At 39.1% G+C, this 21,666-nt stretch overlaps 1 protein-coding gene across 4 annotated transcripts in view; it reads left to right on the top strand.

Moving 5' to 3' along the window:
- LOC130915132 (CUB and sushi domain-containing protein 3-like) overlaps positions 1 to 21,666 on the top strand; it is a 386,272-nt gene that overhangs the window by 319,762 nt on the left and 44,844 nt on the right. For all 4 annotated transcript variants that reach the window (XM_057834920.1, XM_057834921.1, XM_057834919.1 and 1 more), the window contains exon 59: positions 4,901 to 5,083. In XM_057834920.1, coding sequence (XP_057690903.1) covers positions 4,901 to 5,083 — 183 coding nt within the window. The remainder of the gene's footprint in view (positions 1 to 4,900; positions 5,084 to 21,666) is intronic.

Genomic DNA, 21,666 nt, shown 5'->3' with positions numbered 1-21,666 from the left:
AATCCAATAGGAAATCCTTTTTCCCCCGATTTAGATTATAATTTTCGCGTCCTCCATACTGCCTTTTCAAAACAGGGAGGAGATGCGCTGTGAGGCAGGTCCATGCTGTGCTGCTTGGCACGTGGTGTAGTCCATCAGTAACCCTGTTGGTATGCACGGAAAATAGTGTGTCTCTCTCCCTCTATGTTGGAGGTCGTCCGCGATGGTGTCAAGCCATCGAGTGCGGGGCTTTCCTCGTGGTCGTCTCCAGCCTGCAGCCTTTGGGTCAAACTTCAGGAATGGCTCTTGTCGAGTGGTCAGGAGGATGACGGAGAACATGGCCAAGCCGGCGAATGCGGCACTGTGCAGCCAGGCGGGAGGCTCTGGGCTGATTTGTCCAGGCTCGCAGGGTTTTATTGGAGATTTGATGGGGCCACCTGATGTTCTCGATGGTTCTAAGAGCCCTGTTGTCAAAGCAGTCTATTCTTGCAGCCAGTGTCTTTGTTTAAGGGCCATGTTTCAGAGCCATAGAGGAGAATAGAGAGTACGGCGGTGCTGTAAACGGACGACCTCCAAGGTTCCAACAACACAGAGTTACCTTAAGGATGCAAATCTGCTGGCACAAGACCGCCAGTACTGGAGGGGCCTAGCTCACCTGGTCAGCTCTATGCAATGGGACGGGAAACCAGCCCCAACGCAAAGAGCCACGATGATAATGATGTCTCCCTTTATAACAAAACACTCTGATAATAGGCCCTGTATTTCCATAATAGGGGAAATGTATGAAATGTTTTTCTTGAAACGTTATTAAAACTCGTGGAGTAATTATAAAACGGCAGTGAATAATTCACTCCATGAGGCAAAAAATATGCCCGACTCATGGCAGAGGGCGCCTATCATAGGTGGCCTTTGAACCTGTGAATGGACGCGCTGTCTTCTTCGTTCTTCAACTTGTTTGTATTTTATTTACAATCGTTTAAAATGGAAGATTACATTTCAGATTTGAATATATTCGCAAATTTGAATTTTCTATCAAAACAGTAGGTTTTTATTAAAGGAAGACCAACACCGGAGCTGCGAGGTGTGCTTCAAACTAATGGGAAAAAAAGCATCCCTTGCTCTTTTCAAGTGGTACAGAAAGAGAAACAGTCTTTTCTGCTTCCCCCGTCTTTTGTTTTCAAGGAGTGGCAATGTCTGGACACAAAATGGATATTGCGACATGAAAAATATGCCTGCAGAAGTCTGAATAATCAGAATAATCAGCCAATAACGTTAAAAGTCACTTAAACCTAGTCTGCTTCAGCATTAAAAAAATATATATATATACGGTCAGTAGAGAAACTAGTCAAGGACGTGCTGTGAATGGCCACAGCTGGATTTTTGGGGGGATTTTATGGGTGAAACATGGTAATATATGGGTTGCGATGCAGAAATCGCAGAGTGGTGGAGATTTTCTTTTTCATATGTTTACCCTTTGAAAGGTTTTTTTTTTTTTTTTTTCAAATTTTCTTTGTTTGGATCGATTATTTATGGTAAATGGTGTTATACTTGCATAGCACTTTTCCACCTTTCAAGGTGCTCAAAGCGTTTTACTCTACATTGCCATCTACCTACTGGTGCAGCATCAGGAGCAATGTGGGGTTCAGTATCTTGCTCAAGGATACTTAGGCGAGTTCATCAGGGCAGAGAATCGAACCCACAACCTCTGGGTTTGGGGACAACTACTCTACCACTGAGCCACGCCACCCGCCATTTATTGTCTAAGATATTGGAGAAAATGCGACGGTAACAAAAAAAAAAATACAATTACGCGATAGATATAAGGTAGAGATCCGTGACTTATTTACAGACACCATTATTTTCATTGTGACATAATTTGTTTAAAAAATTTGTTTTAAAGTTTAATTTTTTTTAATTTTTTTTTTTAAACAAAAGCGGTTGCGCGACGTCTGTAAATGGGGGTGTTCAGGGTAAAACGAACAAATTAAAAATAGTTCGTGGGCTTCGTGTGCTATGAATCTGCTATGGCAGCAAATAGACTTTTTTTTTATTTTTTTTTTTAAATCAAACACAACAGTTGTATTGGCTTAATATACAGCAGTTTCTTCTAAAAAGGAGTGCAAGAGCAGAAACTGCTTTTTTCAGTCTTGTCTGTGTTTTCCGCCACATATTTTTTTATTCGTGTTTGTAAATTTGACCGGAAGTCAGTGCCTCACTCGTCATGAACCTCACTGCATGTCACTGAGTTTCCCGGCATTGTTTCATGATCTGCCGTTGTTAAGCTTCCTCAAACCCAACAGCATCCTCTTTCACACCACCATATTATGCTGTCTAGCTTCACTCTTCCTGCCCACTACCTCAGAGTCAGTGTCCTACAGAATACATTGCCTGCACAAGATGTAATCCACCTGGTGCTTCCACCTCCGCAATGTTTTCTATAAACGTTTTCTACAGCCATTTCCATCTTTTTGGCAAAGTCTATTGCAATCTGTCACCCTAATTTCCTTTCTTAGATACCAAATTCAGCCATCTTAATCATCCTTGTTTCTTTCAACCAGCAGATCCATTGCGGTCTGTGCCAGTCAATCAACAGACTTTCTGCCTAGGATTTTCAGAACTCCATCGTGGAGCTTCACCAGAATAGCACTTTCTTGTCGTCCTTATGGAACTGTGTTCAATTTATTAGGTAGTGACAGACTAAAATCTTACAGTCCAAACCATCTGGGTTCAGATGTCTTTCCTGTTCGCATGGTTTCCCAACACTTATTTGTTTGTGAATTGTGCCTTCCCCTTTCACAAAAAAATAAAATTAAAAAAAACAATAGCTACGTTTAAATCATGAATCTGAATTTTCCATAGTGGTGGATGCGAGTGTGAATGTTTGTTTTTCTGAATGTGCCCAGCAGTAAAAAGCACTTCTTTCCAAAGTCAGCTCAGATCGCTCCTAGCTCACCCACAACTCTAACTTCAGACAGTGCACAGCACGACAAGATGGATGGTACTAGGAAAATTCTCTTGTAGAAAGAAAGATACAAAGTGATAGAGGGAGTAAATATTGCTTTAAACTGTTGGTGGCTGACAAATTGAATTTTCAGAGCATGTTGAGGAATTAGCGAATTAGCTGGAGTGCACTAGAGAAAAGACTAGCTCAGTGAACTGTGAAGTTATGTCATGAAGTGTTTTTCAAAATGAATAGTAAACACTTAATTATTACACTTGACTTTGTAGCTGACAGTTGTGTTGATTTTCAACTCCTTTCCTTAAGATTCTGTCCTTATAATGTCCTTTCTTTTTTCTCTGTTTGAGGTTTAAGGTTGAGATTAGAGACCGACTTCATGCCAGCATACAGATCAGTGTGTTGGACAACTTTAAGCATTGGCCTGATTTCCTTAAATGTTGTGTGGATGGGCATTGCAGTTGCATTTAACATCACAGCCTAGTGAATTATTTGGTTTAAATAATCGTGTCAAATAATTATGCAACAAAATATTTTAAAATATTTAATAAAAATAATATTTAATAAAAAATTTAAAATATTGTATTTTATTCGCTAATAATGACCACGTTACTATTATTTTTAATAATGCTGGGATTCTGTTACTTTAAAAAATATGTGATTATCTTTTTCTTGTACTCTACATATTTACAGTATTTTTTTAGTATAAACTAGGTTTCAAGCTTGACAAAATTTGACCATAGACGTCTGTGATTTCATTGTCATCCATTTTCTAGTTGCTGAGTACATTGCTATAGGTAGGTGGAAAAGACAGACAGACGCCACCCACTATGAATTTAGATTGATATAAAGTAATTTCATGGTAGTAAGAGAAAATGAAAGAGAATATATGTAAATCCCACCGAGAGAAATAGCACTATCAGGCTATATAGAAAATAGCCAGAAGCTGAAGAACACCTGCATGAGAAAGAGTACATACAGAGTTAAGCTTCTTTTATTCAATTCAGATTTTGCGTAATGTTGTCCATCACCTCTGTCTTGTCCTTTATATGTTGAAAACAGATGCACATAAGTTTCCCGCTGGATGAAAGATGTACTGATGCAAGGCGTTCAAAAGGCGGACATAAAAAGATCTCATCCAACATTTTGATGAACATCAGAGAGTTCATGGCCTTGCAGGAACAAATGATAAATAATTTATTATTAAAATGTGTTTCTCAAACATTAATTAATGTCGTGTCAGAGGTGGTTACAAGGACAACCGCATGCATCAAACCTCAGGGTGAAAAATCCAAGCAATATTTTTAATAAATGAGTGCAAATGAAGGCTGAAAGGTGAGATAGGTGCTGTGGAAAGCAATTAAACGAATGCTGGCATCTTTCATAGCCCTCAGATCAAATGAGGTCAGTACTTGGCTTTGAAATGGCCAACACTGAAAACTGCTTGTATTTTAGTGTGCGTGCAATTAGCTTTTACAGGTGTTGAAATTTTCAAACCCATTATATCAAATTTATAAACATATTGTTTATTCTTTTATCAAACCCACAATCCTAAACCTCAATTTTTTTGTGTGTGTACGTGTATACTTCTCACATCACAGTAACTTTTATGGTGCACAGGTGTATCTTTGAACCCCAACAACTTTCTAAATAAAAGTGCATGTGAGACTGTTATTCTTTTATGTGGAACAAAGAGACAGTGAAATTGGGAGACGAACAATAAATTGGAAGGAAAAGTTGCCCTCTCCCTTGTTTTCACAACTTCAGATTGTTCTGTGAAGTGAAAGTGAAAAAATATGTGAATGCCAAAAGGTTTTTGCCTCAGCAGTGTCCCCTTGATAAAATAGTATTGTAACAGTGATCAGCAATGATGATTAACTGTCGTGGGTCTTGTAAATAACATTTCAAAGTTTTTCTTGTCGCATTGCACATTAACTGATGTCCATGTTTTATCCTTCATGACAGTCATCACTTGTAACGACCCAGGAATCCCAGCAAACGGACTCAAATTTGGCGATGAAACCACTGTGGGCCACAATGTAACCTTTATGTGCCAGCCGGGCTTTGTGATGATTGGAGGGGAACACAATGTTACCCGGACCTGCACCAATAATGGCACATGGTGTGGCTCCTTACCAACATGCAAGGGTAAGTTCCACTCGCAGTCACATCACATTACAGTGTAGATCTATGATATACAATAGTTTGAAGAAAAAGAGGAAAGTGGACACAGTCACCTCAACAAACCTACAGAGCAACGTTAGAGCAAAAACTTGGAATCGATGGGTTTGATGTGTAAACCAAGCTAAGAAAAGCTAATGTACACCTGTTTGTAAGCTGCACACACCAAGTTTTAAAGGAAAATTATTTGTCGACATACAAGCCACAATGGACTTTAAACCGCATGTTTATTTACACTAGAAGACATACAACTCAATAGACAATACAAATCAATAGATAAACCGCACCAGATTCTAAACTTCAGTGTTCAATGATGAGTGTAAAACGTAGTGTCCTATATTTAGAAAATTCTAGTAATTATTATAAGTCTAGCTATGATCAAATCTTGGACTGAGTTTATTTCTATCTGCTATTTAAGTGTCTTTTTTTCCACAATTTGATTATATACATTATGTACCGTAGAGGTATTGTAGCCACTTTTACAAGAACAATGAAAAGAGTCTTTGTATGTTTGTTTGTTTGTTTGTTCTGTTTGACTGAATTTGTTTTTTGATGTCTGGATTACAGTAGAACTGCATACCATTAATACAAGTTATAGTGATTTCCTAATTTGTCAAACAACTGTGGTGTGTGTCAAATCCCTGCAGCAGGATCATGTAGAGGTGCTTGATAAATACTTCATATGTTTATGTGACTGCAATAACAACAACAAAAGTCTGAAAAAATAAAAAATATGATAACGTCTCTCGGGATTATGAAACTGAACTGAACTGAAACAGCCCTTTAAAGGAAAATGAGCATATAAGGTATATTGTCGTGCATCATGGCAGCATAGTGGGTGACAGGGTAGCAAGTCTGACGACGCTCGCCACGCTAAATGCTAAAGCTAACGTAAACGTGAATGCTCTGTTAATGCTACGGGTTACATGTAGTGTGTGATGATCACTCAACCCAGACCTTTAAAGGCCAAAGCAACATTGCACGTTCGTTCTTGCCAAGATAAGAAAACAAATCTTACCATGTGTCTCAAAACAAGCAAGATGGAGCACAACCTAGCTTGAATCACATCTTAACACCGGTGTGTATGTTTTTTATTTTTGTGTGGGGAGAGAGGGCAGCACTTCGCACATGGGTGACACAACCCAAACACTGCTACCATGCAGGCTGACATACTCCATGTACAAAGTGAAAGTTTTCCGCATTGTTAACTGTGACAGAAACTATGTCGTCTCATTGGCGTCTTGTCAGATGAAAACTAGCATTCGTCTCACGATGTTTTAGTCCCCAAGACAGTTTTAGCTCATCGTAATGAAATTGTTCGTCGACGAAATATTTTACCTGTACCTGTAAAATGTTATACTATTTTAACAAATCTCACTAAGTACAGTAGTTGCTTTCCAAAATATAAATAAACCATTGCTTCTTGGTAGCACTAATAAACAACACTTTAGGGATAAGCTAATGATATAAACAAAGAACTGAACTCAAAGTATATTCACTAAGGTGTGTATGTGTGCATATGTGTGTGCAAGTGCGAGCTGAACGTGCAGTATCAGACTGAGGAAGAAGATGCAAGAACTTGTGGCACAGTAAAAGATAACTAAAGCGCAACAAAGAAGGCAGTAGCGTGAAGGATAGAGAGCGCAATGCAGATATGAGTGTGTTTTAAACAGAAAAGTAAATGAAGCCTGGTAGAAAACAAGACTCATTGGGGAAAAATATTCCAAAATGAAAACAATATGATCTTAAAAAAGAACGAGCGTGCACATGCAGCCAACCTTGATAATGTGTAGAGTGTGTTGTAACAAATTTGGCAAGTCTCCAATCCGCCATGTACAATAAAAAAGTACATGCTTACATACCGGGCTGTAATGAGATTAGTGAGCAAGGTGACTCTGAAGTTCCTATGTGGTCACACGCATATTACTCTTAAGTGGGTAGGCATTCAAGCAACACAAGGCCATGGGCCTGTCTAGAGAATTGCACAGTCTAATCAAGGCATGATGTGTTTTTTTCTCAGTATGATTCACTTCTTTGCATAATTATTACCACATTTTACATTTCTTGGCATCAAATATGGTGTTCGGTAAAACAAAGCATACCAAATTTGCAGCACTTAATTTAGGTTGTACTGCAATTGTTCACTGCGACACAGTTCATCAAGAGGTCCACGTGAACTTGTGCGGCACAAAGTCAAAGCTGAAAGTAAGTCCTGTTTGCTGCTTTGTTGCAATAAACGAGGTATGTTGAATGATCACAATGGGAGCATGTCAGACTCTCAATGTGAAACATTAAAACTGTTCAGACTATCCGGGCGCTTAGACTTCCATTGTCCGTGTCAAACAGCTGAACAGGACAGGTTTTTAAAAAAAAAAACAAAAAAAACAAAGCTGAAAGTACCTATGGCACTTGATGATGGATGACCACCCAGCCGCCTTTATAAAAACCAGAATCAATGTAATTACTTGCCAAAAGTTACATGTAAAAGCTTTGTTTCTGTAATTCCTATCAAAGTATTAAAATGCACCACCACCAGGCATGCCGGTTTCTGTTGGTCTATGAGTAATACATCACACCATGATTTGTGATGCACAGATTACTGTGCCTGTCGTCGCAACCCACAAGTAGTAAGTATTTGCATGGAAGATTTGCAAACAGTTTGCAAGTGTATCTCGCAAAGAGAAATGTCTGCCAGGCAGATGGTAGCCTCATTGTTGCGAAGTGTCCCAAGTTGCTGCCTCAGTTTTACAGAACAAAGCAAATGTTGTATTTGCCTCCCGAGAATGCGGAAAGACAAATGAAATGAGGGGGCTGTGTATTTGTGTGTGTGGTGGTTGTGGTGGTGGTGGTGGTGGGGGGGGCAGACGGGTTGATTACTGTAGGTGGCAAAATGACAATAGGTGCTACGGAAGATAAACTACTGAACCTGATCAGATCTGAGAAGGATACAAGTGAATATAATGGACTGTTAGACGAGCTTTGAATATATCACTATTCAATAACGATAATAAATGAACACAGAAAAAGTATAGAGTGAAAATTGCACTAAAGCGTGTGAAAATATGTACAGTGTATCACAAAGTGAATACACTCCTCGCATTTCTGCAGATATTTAAGTATATCTTTTCATGGGACAACACAATGACAATATGACACTTTGACACAATAAAAAGTAGTCTCTGTGCAGCTTATATAATAGTATTCAAACTAATCATACATTATTCTAATATGACCATTTGCGGTCTCTAAGCAGTGCTTAGACCTCCTTTTAAATCTTTTACCCCATGTCTAGTTTCACTTCAACTCCAACATCAACAAATCTTTGCAGACAGGACCTTTGACTGCTGCATTTGCTACCCTGAATCCAATGCAGCAAAACTGCAATCAAGAGTATAATTAAAAAAACACCCAATCTTGTTCTGAATAAACTCTAAGATATTACTTCAGACACATTTATTCCTAAATAAATGAATTTGAAGTATCATTTTACTTTCTAAACACATCATTGCAGAATTTATTGAATGAAGTTTTTTCATCGCAGTCACTTTTTGGTTTAAGACCCAATTATTCCCTGTATTTAGTTTCCTAAATTGAATTGAATACAATCGCGGAGAAGCAACGCATCCTTGAAGCAATACAAAAAAAGCTTTCAGAATATTACCAATATTTCAAATGTCCATTCACCATCCTTTTACAAATGTCAGCAAATGCAACTATAGAGTGGAAAAACAACACTTGGTCAACTCATTGTTACAGTATATCACAAAAGTGAGTACACCCCTCGCTTTTCTGCAGATATTTAAGTATATCTTTTCATAGGACAACACTGACAAAAGGACACAATGAAAAGTAGTCTGTATGCAGCTTGTATAATTGAGTTAATTTATTTTACCCTCAAAATAACTGAAAATATAGCCATTAATATCTAAACCCCTGGCAACAAAAGTGAGTACACGCCTTAGAAACTGCATCCCTAAATGTCCAAATTGAGTACTGCTTGTCATTTTCCCTCTAAAATGTCATGTGACTCATTAGTGTTACTAGGTCCAGGTGTGAATGGGGAGCAGGTGTGTCTAAATTTGTAGTGCAGCTCTCACACTCTCTCATACTGGTCACTGAAAGTTCCAACATGGCACCAAATTGCAAAGAACTCTTTGAGGATCTTAAAAGACGTATTGTTGCACTACATGAAGATGGCCAAGGCTACAAGAAGATTGCCAACACCCTGAAACTGAGCTGCAGCACATTGGCACAACCAGCATTTTAAAAGAGCAGGGCCCACTCAGAACAGGCCTCGGGTTGGTCGTCCAAAGAAGATGAGCATACGTGCTGAGCGTCACATCCAAATGCTTTCTTTGAAAGATCGTCGCAGAAGTGCTGTCAGCATTGCTGCAGAGATTGAAGCGGTGGGGGGTTAGCCTGTTAGTGCTCAGACCATACGCCGCACTCTACATCAAATTGGTGTGCATGGCTGTCACCCCAGGAGGAAGCCTCTTCTGCAGACGGTACAAAAGAAAGCCTGCAAACAGTTTGCTGAAGACATGTCAACAAAGCACATGGATTACTGGAGCCATGTCCTATGGTCTGATGAGATGAAGATTAAGTTGTTTATTAAATCGTTTGTTTGTCCAGACTTTAACCCAATAAGTACCCGATACCTCAACAATTTTTTCTCTGGTGTCTTTCGAAAGCTCTCTTGTCTTGCCCATGGTAGCAGTTGTATTATGACTGACTGAGGGGTGCACAGGTGACAAAAATGAGCTCAAACGGGTGGTGGGTGGGAGGTTACTCATGGAGTAAAGGTGGACCTTTTTTAAGGTAGACTGGCAACTCTGAGTGTCATAATTATTACTGATTTTGAGGGGTACAAATACTTATGATTCCTAGTAAATTACAAATATTTTTTTTAAATATCATATAATGTGAATTTGTGATGTTTTTAAGATTATGTCTCTATAAGTGCAAATGCATGTATGATTGAAATTTCAGAGCTCTACCTATTTTCTACGTGTGTGAACTTGCAAAATCGTAAGGGGTGCTCCTCACTGTATATATATGTAATTGTATATACATAGGCAATCGGGGAGACTATACATTTGTAAAGCATGAATAAAAACTTGAAGTTATATACAGTACTTGTATCCAACTAGTTATTGTTTTTTTTTTTTTTTTTTTTAAATATACCGCTATGGTTTTGGCACATTCTTTTTGAATCACCCTGTACAGTATATTATAAACACTGTGTGACTGTCGAGTTTGTATTGTATATTAATAATTGGCATGGTGCTCCTGTTTTAGGATGAACACTTTTTTCCCTCTTCTCCCATTTTGAAGCTTTGAAATTGACTCTAACTTGAAATACTGCATGATAGTGGTAAATTATTTATGGGCCTGGTCTTTGGATGTGTAAAAGCTGTTGGTTGCACTGATGGTTGGGCATCTGTTCCTAAGACTGTTGAAATAGAGAGCCAAAGAATAATATAGATGTTTTGCCCATGCGTGCATATTTTTCATCGTGTACTAGAAAAAAAGCTTGCAACCTAATTTGGTGCTTCTTCGACTACTTAGGTCAGGGGTGTCCAAACTTTTTGCAAAGGGGGCCAGATTTGGTACGGTAAAAATGTGGGGGGCCAACCTTGGCTGAGGTCCTTTCCGTAGAACAATATATTTAAGCAAATTTTAGCAAGCCATTCCCAGTGGCGCCCCCAGGGGTGGCCACGGCCACCCCTATAAATTTTTTGGCCACCCCGCTTGCCAGTATATCGTTAGATTGTTGTAGCATCAGTTATGCATTTCATCCCAAATGCAAATCTGCCAGCACCTGCTTTTCCCCAGTAATTATTTTGTTTTGTTAAATGTACACCTTATGCCTAATATATACATAACACAATAAAACAGAATTGTTGTGGAACTCAAAATGTTGACTGGACAGTTATGGACTATGCACATTAAATCATTAGTAACATCAACTATTACACAATACACCAAAGTATATCAGTAGCCCTGTCCTTAAGTCTTTCTGTTTTCCCCTGACCTTTTACTGCAATAATATCATGAAAACCTGAAATTATGGCTGTTAGTTTTGGTGTGCCACCCCAAGATTTTAAGTGGCCCCATCTGGCCACCCCTATGAAAAATTTCTGGAGGCGCCACTGGCCATTCCGTGTGTGACATTTGTTTTTTGTTTTTTTGTTTTTTTTTTTTTTTTTTTTTTTTTTATTAATGATTTCCACAATCTCGCAACTAGCCTTTGTGACATTCTCTTTCGATTCTCGGGCTATTGTGAAATACTGCTGCTGTAAAATTAAACTAGCTTCAAGTTGCTTGAATTTCTCGCTACGTATCTTCTCTGTAATCTTGTCAGAAATGTCAGCGTGGCTTGTTTGGTAATATCGCCTCACATTAAACTCTTTAAAAACAGCGACTGTCCCTTTGCAAATGAGGCAGACACAGCTGTTACGTATTTTAGTAAAGAAGTAGTCCAATTTCCATCTATCGTTGACGCGTCGGCCATCGCAGTCAACTTTCTTTTTTGTGTTGATTGTCGCTATTTTAGAACATTGGGAATAAAGGGTTACACGGGGTAATGTTGCTTGGAGTGCTGCTGCCTTTTAGTGGGTAAATGAGGAGCAGCATTTAGTGTGACCAATTTATTAAGTCTGTGTGCGGGCCAGACGTTATTGATTTTATGACAGTGGCCGGGGGCCGGATGAAATTGGACCAAGGGCCGCATTTGGCCCCCTGGCCGGACTTTGGACATGTCTGACTTAGGTGGACAGCAATTACAGGCTGAAAACAACGTTTTGACTAGAGCTGAAACGAATAGTCGAGCAACTCGAGTAACTCGAGTTTAAAAACTGGTCCGAGTAATTTTATTCACCTTGAGTAATCGTTTATTTTGACAGCTCTAAGCATCACGTTTTGCTCGGACTACTTTTAATGCGGGACAACGCGCTGATGTCACGTGCGTAGAGGAAGAAGCAAAAAAAAAAAAAAAAAAAAACTTACTGCAACCGACAGCCACTACAGACGACGCCGACGTTGCTAAATACTAGCCCGCACGATGCTACGTTGGTAGGTAGCGTCTGATGAGTCTCATAGAGATCACATGTATGTTGAACTAGATACAAAATGACAGACTCGGCCGCGTCTGGGCAGCGTTAGTAAACAGCCACCATCTTAAAGCAGTAGAGCGCTAAGCGCTAATAAATAAAGATTAACATTACTGTCACTAACTCAAGTAACACTAGCCCTGCGGAGGGCTAGGTTTCTATTAATTATGACCACTGTCGATGCGTGGCTAACGTGTCTTACATACAGGCTTTAACATAACATAGCGTTGTGGAGTGATGAGGGTGTAAAATAAAAACTCAATAATGCTAACTATCAATTTTAGCTCAGTAGTCATTGCTGGATAAAACACCAAGTAGCAGTAGCACCGGTCCCTAATGTGCTCCAATACAGCCTGTATCATACATTTATTTTGAACACTGCAAAAACTCAAAATCCTATCAGGGCTTACAGTTTAGACTAACTTAAAACTTAACTGGAACTTAAAAATGGCTTGACACAAACAGAATTTCAATTGAAACACGTGGGGAAAAATCCAAACTTTTAAGTGATGTGTGTTATCCATCGTAACAGCATTTTTAGGTATATATACAGTATATATTTTTTTTAATAAGATATAAAGGTTGTTTGAGTGAAAGCAGTGAATTAGTCTTTTTTTTTTATTTCTAGTTACATTTGAGATGCAACTGTCGGCTGTTTTCAACAATATACATCGAAAATAAAGACATTGATTGACTGAAAATGGTTCAAGATTAGATGAAATGTCTTGTTTTCTCATGTATATTTATAATTGCTCTTTACCTAAAAATATATTTGTTTTATCCGATTACTCGATTAATCGATAGAATTTTCAGTCGATTACCCGATTACTAAAATATTCGATAGCTGCAGCCCTAGTTTTGACAGTGTAAACTTTCTGTGATAATTTTTTTTTTGCTATGCAACAACTGCAGATACATGCTCCCAACTTGTTGGAATTGATCTCACGTAGATGAAGATACCAATTCATAACTATTTCATAAAAATATAACAAATATATTTGGAATAAATTTAAGGCTAAAAAAAATTGTACGTTAAGCTAAGTTCAAAGTAGTAATGGGGTTTTTAATAGTCCCAGAATTGTCGTGCTATAGATTTTTTATGCATAATAGCAGTGTCTATCATTTTTCAAACAACTGTATTTTAGAAAGCTTCCAGAAATGGTGTCACAAAAGCTTTATTGTTAAAGCTACGAACTAATTGTGGGCCAGACGGTCAACCAGCACGTCTCAAATAAGCCCTGTAGTGTTTGGCTGTTCAATGTGTTCAAAGAAGGAAAAAATTAGGACAACCTGTGGTTTTTTTTACTCTGACAACCCACCTGCTAACAATGCCCAATCATGCAACAGTTCCTGACCAAATAGAACATTACCCTGCTGGAGCAATACATCCAATATCAAGATGACTGTGGCAGTGGAGCTGCGAGAAACCATTCATGCAGTAGCGCATGAAAATGTTGGAAGGAAAGAAAGAAAGAAAAAAAAAGAGAGAAGGGTTAGACTTCAGAGGTGTGAATTTTTTAAATGAAAATTTTGTAGTTTAGATTTGAAATATACCAGTCATGGAACTTTTCTGACGAAACGCGTACAAGCAACAGAAATCACGTGGACTTATAATTTGTTGTCCTTTTGTAGTATCTGTTCTCCCAGCGCCATTTTTCATTTTCATTCCCCCTTAAACAACACCAAATAAAGGATGGTCTTTCCGGGAGATAGCGCACCCATGCAACTTTTTAGATTGTATCGTTTCAGAATGAAAGTTTTTGTATTATTAACCCGAAAGAACTTTGATTCTTTTTAAATTGTTTTTGTGTCACTTTAAGCTGCATGGAACTTATTTCTCATGCATTTTGCAGAAGACAGTTAATAACGTTTCACCATGTAAGCGCAACCTAAGAGTTTAGCCTTCTTCATTGCACAGATGCTTGCACACTGCGCACGCATGCACCCACGTGGGAGCGTTTAATTGCCCAGCTGTCTCCCTCGAGCACACGCCGACACTAAAGTGAGCACACCTTCGCGTCTGCTTGGACCGCGGCGGCTGCCAGAGCGCTGTCAGCTCCTGCTGACCTGTATGCATTAGTCAGCCAGCCAGAGGATCCCTCTGACTCACTCCACTGCTTTCGCTTCTGCAGCAGCACTTATTTCTCTCAAGGGGCAAATGAATAAAAGAGAGACTAAAGAGAGGAGTCTGATTACTAAATGGGTTCTTTATATTAATTTGGGCATTTCTCCACATCATGGGTCGTTAGAAAGCGACGCAGATTCATTTTTTAAATTGCTGTCACCCACTTCCTCCATTTCCTTGGCCTATCTGAAAAGGTTTCTGAGGACAAAACAGAGATTTGATTTGATTTGATTTGATTCCTTATTGAATGAGAAGATATTAGGCCTGTGGCAGTACTGCCACTTGTCTTTTTATGCAGCTGTCATTTCTTCTGATTTATAACAAAGTTCAGAGGGAGCCACTGTTTGGCTTTGACTAAATGCTTGAAACCTTTTCGTTTTCTTTTGCAGTGTATTTTCTAATGCTATTCTGCTTGCTTGAGAGCCATTTTTTTTTTTTTTTAGCATAAGCGAGAGGAATAATGCAGAAAAAAATTCAGAGCCTTTGAGAGGAGATTGAAAGAATGGGGAGCTAAAACAGATAAAGATGTTCACTTTGTGCATGATTTTGCGAGGCAGTAGTAGTAAGTAGTTTGATTCCCATCTTTGGTAAAACGCAGCATTAAGGCTGCTTTGAACTGTTTCAGAAAACGAGGCACATTTTGCTTTCTGACAGTTCATAAAAATAATAACAAATTGGTATAATTTATTTTCAGATTTGTCATCATGTGCTTTGAAATCGACTCACTGATCCAAAGCAACAAGACTAACTACTGGCCTCACTAAAGAAAGGAGTAAATGTAGCGCTATAATTGGTTGTAACTTGTAGCTATAAATGCAACTTACATAATGTACCCTACACCTCAGTGGAACTCAACCCAAATTATAATTACATGCCCTGATTTCCAAATAATAGCAACTTAAATAGTCACATAGTGATACAAACCTCTAATACATCCACATGTGTCATCGTGGCAGCGTTTATTCAGTGATCCATTGCCAACGTGTGTTTTGTATTTGTAAAATCAGTGATAGCAGCATCTGTCAGAGGTAATAAAATATTCTGTGGACATCGCACACTGTTGCCCCTTTTTATTTGCTGTTATTCCTCAAGAAGGACTGTTACTTCTTTCCACAGTAACTGAAAATGTTTTTTATCGCAATACTTGCACACAGAACTGACACCTTGACTGGCTGCGCAAAAAGACATTCTGCACAAAGCTGAAAAAGTCAATTTAATTAGAATCCCTAATCCACCCTTTGTTTTGTTTTTCCCCTGCAACCATGTTTTTCTACATCCCTTCCATCTGTCTCATACAGTCCTTTGCCTCAGCAGTACAGTCGATATTTACATACACATTTCACATCCGGATCAACGCTCGACTTTACAGCTTCCAGCTGGGCACTTTAGAGTGGCAATCCAAATTGAAGTGCTTCTGCCTCTGTTGCAAGGGCATGGGAATCCAAATCTCAAGAGAGTCTTTTCTTACTCATTTGCATGAAAGAGAAACAGTTGAAGGTATAACTGTTTTGACTACAAAACATGTGGAAAATGGCTTCGCTAAGCAAAACAATAGTAGCACGAATTGCAGCAACATCAGTACACTTTTGTCGTGTGTTGATTTCATTTGACAAACTAAAAGATATAATGCTCCATACCTCTGACACATGTCCAGACGAGCTGCTGAACTAGGAATTGTATTTTTTCAGTGATTTGCAAAACAGCAGTAACGCCAACCTCCATCTCCTAATTTTTATTTTTAAATGCAAAACCTCAATTTTAACTACTGTATTATTCGGACTATAAGTCACACCTTAGTATAAGTCGCAACAGCCCAAAAATTCACAGTGAAGAGGAAAAAAAAACATAAAAGTTGCACTGGCGTATATGTCGCATTTTGGGGGAAATTTACTTGATAAAATCCAACGCATAGAACAGATATATCATCTTGAAAGGCAATTTACAATAAAAATACAATAGAGAGCAACATGCTGAATATGTGTTCAGTATGATAATGTTACATGATGCATGAACAACGAAATGCGAACGTGGCCGGTATGTTAAGGTAACATAGCTATTAAGAGTTATTCAGATAACTATAGACCCCAAACACCAACGTCACACAATCACGTGATCGCTGTATTGTGCCGCCAGATTGTCTGTCATTGTGTGTCCGTATTGTCAATGATCGTAGTTTCTAAAGTTGGATTCACTTGCAAATTATGGAAGCCCCGTTGCTTTCAGACGCTGTAAACTCATTGGATGAGTTGCATAACAGCCGTTATTTGGAAAAGCTTCGGTCGATCCCGTCGCCAGATCCATATTTGATAACCAAGCCGATGTTTCTTCCCGTCCGGTCCCGTCCCGTGCGTCAGAGCTCATCCTGAGACCACAAAATTTCCAATCCTACTCCAGTTTATGTCACGATGAGGAGTTGGGTACCCAAAATCGGCCCCGGCCCGAGTATAAACGGACATTTGGTCAGCTGAGCGTCACCGTTGTCACGATTGTAAAATGAAATTTGATAGAAAAAGGGCCGGTGTGTGCCAAAAAATAGCTGCCCCGCGTGAAATGTCCCCCCTGACGGGAGCGCTTATTTATAACGCTTTATTGACGTGAAAACATCAAATTTTTTCATGGACGAATTACAGTAATGGATTTACGACTGTAAGATCAGTTTTCAATAATTAAATTACTCAAAATATTAGTACTGTATTTTAGTAACAAATCGTGGACTGGGCCACATAACCATCTTTGAACAGAAATGTATTAGTCTAGAGGTTTTCATGACCATATCCCAATGACAATCACACAGGTATGACATTTGTTAGTTCAAGCAGAATAAAATAATACATATTTACGGTACAAGAAAGTTGTTTCCATCTGGGCGCTCCCGTCAGGGGGGAAAATTCACGCGGGGCGGCTATTTTTCGGCACAAAACCTGTTGTTGCGCTCACCTTCTTGCTGCGCGACCGTGGCGATGAGCTTCATAGTCTCCGTCTGATGATGTCTGCGATCGTGTTGGCATCATACTGATGTTTTCGCCGCTAACGGCTGTCGACACAAACGCATCATGGACCAAATAAACAAACCGTGCTGCTTTAGAGATCTGCCCTTTTAACAATGGACACACAGCAACTACTAAAATGACCGTTTATCTTCTCTGTTACTGCAACCAACCGCCACGCATGCCTTCGCCATTTTGATTAATCAATGTTAACGATTGTCAGGAAGGTTTTTGGGTTCGTTTACTAGGCGGTGATTCCTTAGACAAGCAGAAAAACACGCAGTAATAAGAGGAATGTACGTAGCGGTAATATGTAAACACAATGAGCTGACGGACAATATGGCGGCACCAGTCTGGGGGGCGGAGTTGTGACGTCACATGATTGGGGTTTATAGCGTAAAGAACATGCTAACAAGTTCACCAAACCATCAGTGTCACTCCAAAAAACCAAAATAACATGTGAAATGATAAAAATTATTAATAATTTCACATATAAATCACTCCAGAGTATGAGTCGCACCCCAGCCAAACTATGACAAAAACTGCGACTTATAGTCTGAAAAATACGGTACATAAGAACATAAGATGTACATTAAAATTGAAGAGAAAGCAAACATTTTTTTTAAATAATAAAGATATAAGTACCATAAATTCATAAAAATAAGTAAAAATACTTACATTATGCACAGTGAAATGGAATATATTTTGAAGATCACGCAAACATTGTCATTTTTAAATTATAAGGAAATAAATAAGTAACCTAACATAAATGAACAAAAATAAGTCCAAAGTACACGTTGACAGGGAAGATGTTCTGAACCTCCCCATCACAGCAAATAAAATAGAATAAAACTAAATAAATAAGCCACGTCAACTCTTTTCTTATCTCTAAAAGATCTGGTAAATTTTGCGCTGCATTGCCTTTTTTAGCGCATAAATTCAACAAGCTTGTTCTTTTCTTCTTTTTTGTGCTGTTCCAGAAAACAAGTGCATTTGAACCAATCAGAGCTAACTATCGCTGCTGATCACATGTTAGTATGTTAGCCAATTGAACAGACAACTGAAACCAGGGTGTTTTGCTTTGCTACGCGCATGCGCACATTGACGCGATTCTTTAGGCTCAGATAATTGCAGCAGCTGAGGAGAGCGCCGTGCTGTACATGGAATAAATAAATAAACAATAAATATAGATGGAAACGGATGATGCTACACAAGCACTTTATTATTTGCCTGGCACGGCCAGACTGTTCTCCCTGTATTTTTCAAACACTGTGAGAATAGTCTGGGACCCAGCCCATTAACGGCCTCTCGAGCAAGAACAAAATCAACCGTCCGATCAGATTCGTTTATTTGCGTGATGCGTTCTCAACGAGCAACGTCACTCTTCCGCATCGGAAGTCGTCTCCACAACAACACAGATGGCGAACAGGAGAGCCGAGAATATGTTCCAATCCACGGTAAAATCAGTTTTAAATTACCAAAAACACATCGACACAAGTCATTGACAAGAGTCTGTCTCGCGCTAGCCATGTTGAATAAACTCCGCTCTCCTCGTATGTTTACTTCCGTGCGCAAGTCCCTCGTCGCTGTACTAACGTCACGTCCACCCGTCGCTGATTGGTCCACTCCGCTGTCTGTTTGCTGTGGCTGCTCCGCCCTGGAAATGTTATCCGCTGAATGATGGCCAGACTCAATAGCTGGAACAGCATTGAGTCTGGTGTACCAGGCTACTTTATTATGGTTATTGTTAACACTTGTGGATGTACAGTAAACCTGACATTGGGAGATTGTTTTCTACTTGGAGATGAGATGCGTGTGTGGCAGCCTGACAGTTTTTTTTTTTTTTTTTCAACATAGTGTATTGGCAGTTGCCTTCATATTTCCGGGATCAAAGCACCGTTCCGGCCCAAGTTTACCACTGTGTTTACTGTTAGTAGTTTCTGTTGAGGCTAAAAAATTTTAAATTAGATATCCTGAGATAGGAAAAAAATTTATCTTATCGTATACTGTACAAACAAACCAAATGTGATTTTTTTTTTTTTTTTAATCCAAAATAAGATTCTTGTATTGAGTTCATTTTGCCTACACTTATAGATTAGTCTAATTTTTCCTTTATCCCAGACAATAGTTGATTTAATTACCTGACATGTTTCGGCGAACACTTCCGCCTTCGTCAGGGGGTCACTGGTGTTGGTGTGACGCGTCTTTATCAGCTGATGGATGAAGGCGTGACTCACCTGGCAGATTGACAGGCGAGTCACGCCCTCTGCTGACCATTCACTCTTCCAGGAAGCTGGTCCAGGATGTACGCCCCCTCGTCCCTGTTGATGGTCCTCGGGCCCCGCTTGCGGATCTCAATGGCCTCCCTGATCCAGCGCTGATGTTTGTCTTCTTCGGTGCGTATGACTCTGCACAAGAACCTCACAAATCAGCCCTTCCCAATCACTGTAAAAGGGAAAACCACATCATGGACTGGGAAAAAGCCAGAGTCATCCGCACCGAAGAAAACAAACATCAGTGCTGGATCAGAGAGGCCATTGAAATCCGCAATCAGGGCCCGAGGACCATCAACAGGGACGAGGGGGTGTACATGCTCTCTACAACCTGGACCAGCATCCTGGAAGAGTGAATGGTCAGCAGAGGGCGTGACTCGCCTATCAGTCTGAAAGATAACTCACGCCTTCATCCATCAGCGGATAAAGATGCATCACACCAACACCAGCAACCCTCTGACGATGGCGGAAGTGTTCGCCGAAACATGTCAGTTAATTGAATTACCTACTATTGTCTGGGATAAAAGAAAAATTCGACTAATATTTTAATGCATAGCTTGTGGTGGCCTTATGTACTAATTTAATTTACATGGTCGACAGAGTACCATTGCCACTTCTGTGCAGTTGGTGTATTGGGGATTTACTATTATTAGTATACATACACCAAACCATGCAAAATTATGTTGCTTTGCCACATGGCTAAATTGTATAACAGGAGCTGTGTTAAACACTTCAGATTTGTACCCAAGTCATTCTGTCAGCCAAGCGCAATGTCATTCGGCCTTGATGTTGTACAGTAGTTCTCTATGTATGAATATGACTTTAAGAGGGAGAGGCACTGAAGAATGATGGCTACATACCAACATGCAGACAATAGCTCTAATTTATTTCTCATTTAAGCATTTGCTCTGGATAGTAATCCTTTCCAAGCAGACCATTTTCTCCAGGCAAAATATTAGTTTCAACTCAAAACATGTATTCTCTCAAGTTGTGACTGAATGAGAGTTAATGGTGCTTCGATGCCTTGAGAAAACTTTTCAATAAACCTCAACAACTATTGTTGGGTGTTTGACAGCGCTACAATATAAAACATCCATTGCAATGATATAGTCATTGATACAACAAGAAGGTCACTGTAGTCCTGCTGTGCCTTGGATGTGTAGCTGTGTAAGCACGATCTTCAAGTATTTTTAAATCCCAGAAAAAGAAAGATTAGCATTATGCCAATGCATAATACATGTAGGCTATAAAAATAACGCCAACATACTATTTAGTAAAGGTTGCCACATCAACTGTATTGGTTTATTCACTTTTTTAAGAAATGTATGTTCTAACATAGTGTGTATAGTCTCTGTTTATTAACTTAAATCATTTTAATGATATCCAAGCCATAAAAAGATATTTGTTGTCCCCGTCATGGATTTTTCTTTGTTCAGCAGCAACTGTAGAATTTTAACACACTTGTATAATAGCATTTTCTGTTTCAACTTTGCCGAAGCTGTATAATTATTTTTTATTTTTTTCAACTACTATTGGCACCTCAAAAGAATGCATGCACAGCAAAGTGCAGAAATACTCCAATCTCGTACTAATGGCTTCAAACCGCTGGTTGCAGCAATGTTGGATCGAGCTTCTAACATATTGTACCTGTATGTGCTGTTGTGCTAGTTTGAAATTTTGAGTTGAATGTTTCATATTTAATATGCGTTTGGTTACTATTACCATCCTTGCACCTTTTCTGTTAGTGTTCTTATAGGGACAGACAAGATCTAGTATAAATGACCTCCATGCTCAAAGAATCTAAACATGCAAATCATGAATTTCTAAGAACTATGATAGCAAAGAAAATAATGTTTGACCACATAAAATGACTCTGCTTGCGAGCGCAGCCATTGTGTGACAAACGTGATGTAAGTCACGCCACACGCATTAAGCACATGTATAAAAGCTGATACACTCAAGACGGCTGAAGAGTAGGTAGGGAAATAGGCACACATTCTTTATAGTTGCGTTACCTGTACAGTATGTCTCTGTCTTTCTCCATTCTTACATG

Source organism: Corythoichthys intestinalis, chromosome 4 (genome assembly GCF_030265065.1).
Source record: "Corythoichthys intestinalis isolate RoL2023-P3 chromosome 4, ASM3026506v1, whole genome shotgun sequence".
Classification (NCBI taxonomy): domain Eukaryota; kingdom Metazoa; phylum Chordata; class Actinopteri; order Syngnathiformes; family Syngnathidae; genus Corythoichthys; species Corythoichthys intestinalis.
The sequence above is the reverse complement of the archived record's forward strand: the minus strand, read 5'-3'. Positions and strand labels throughout refer to the sequence as shown.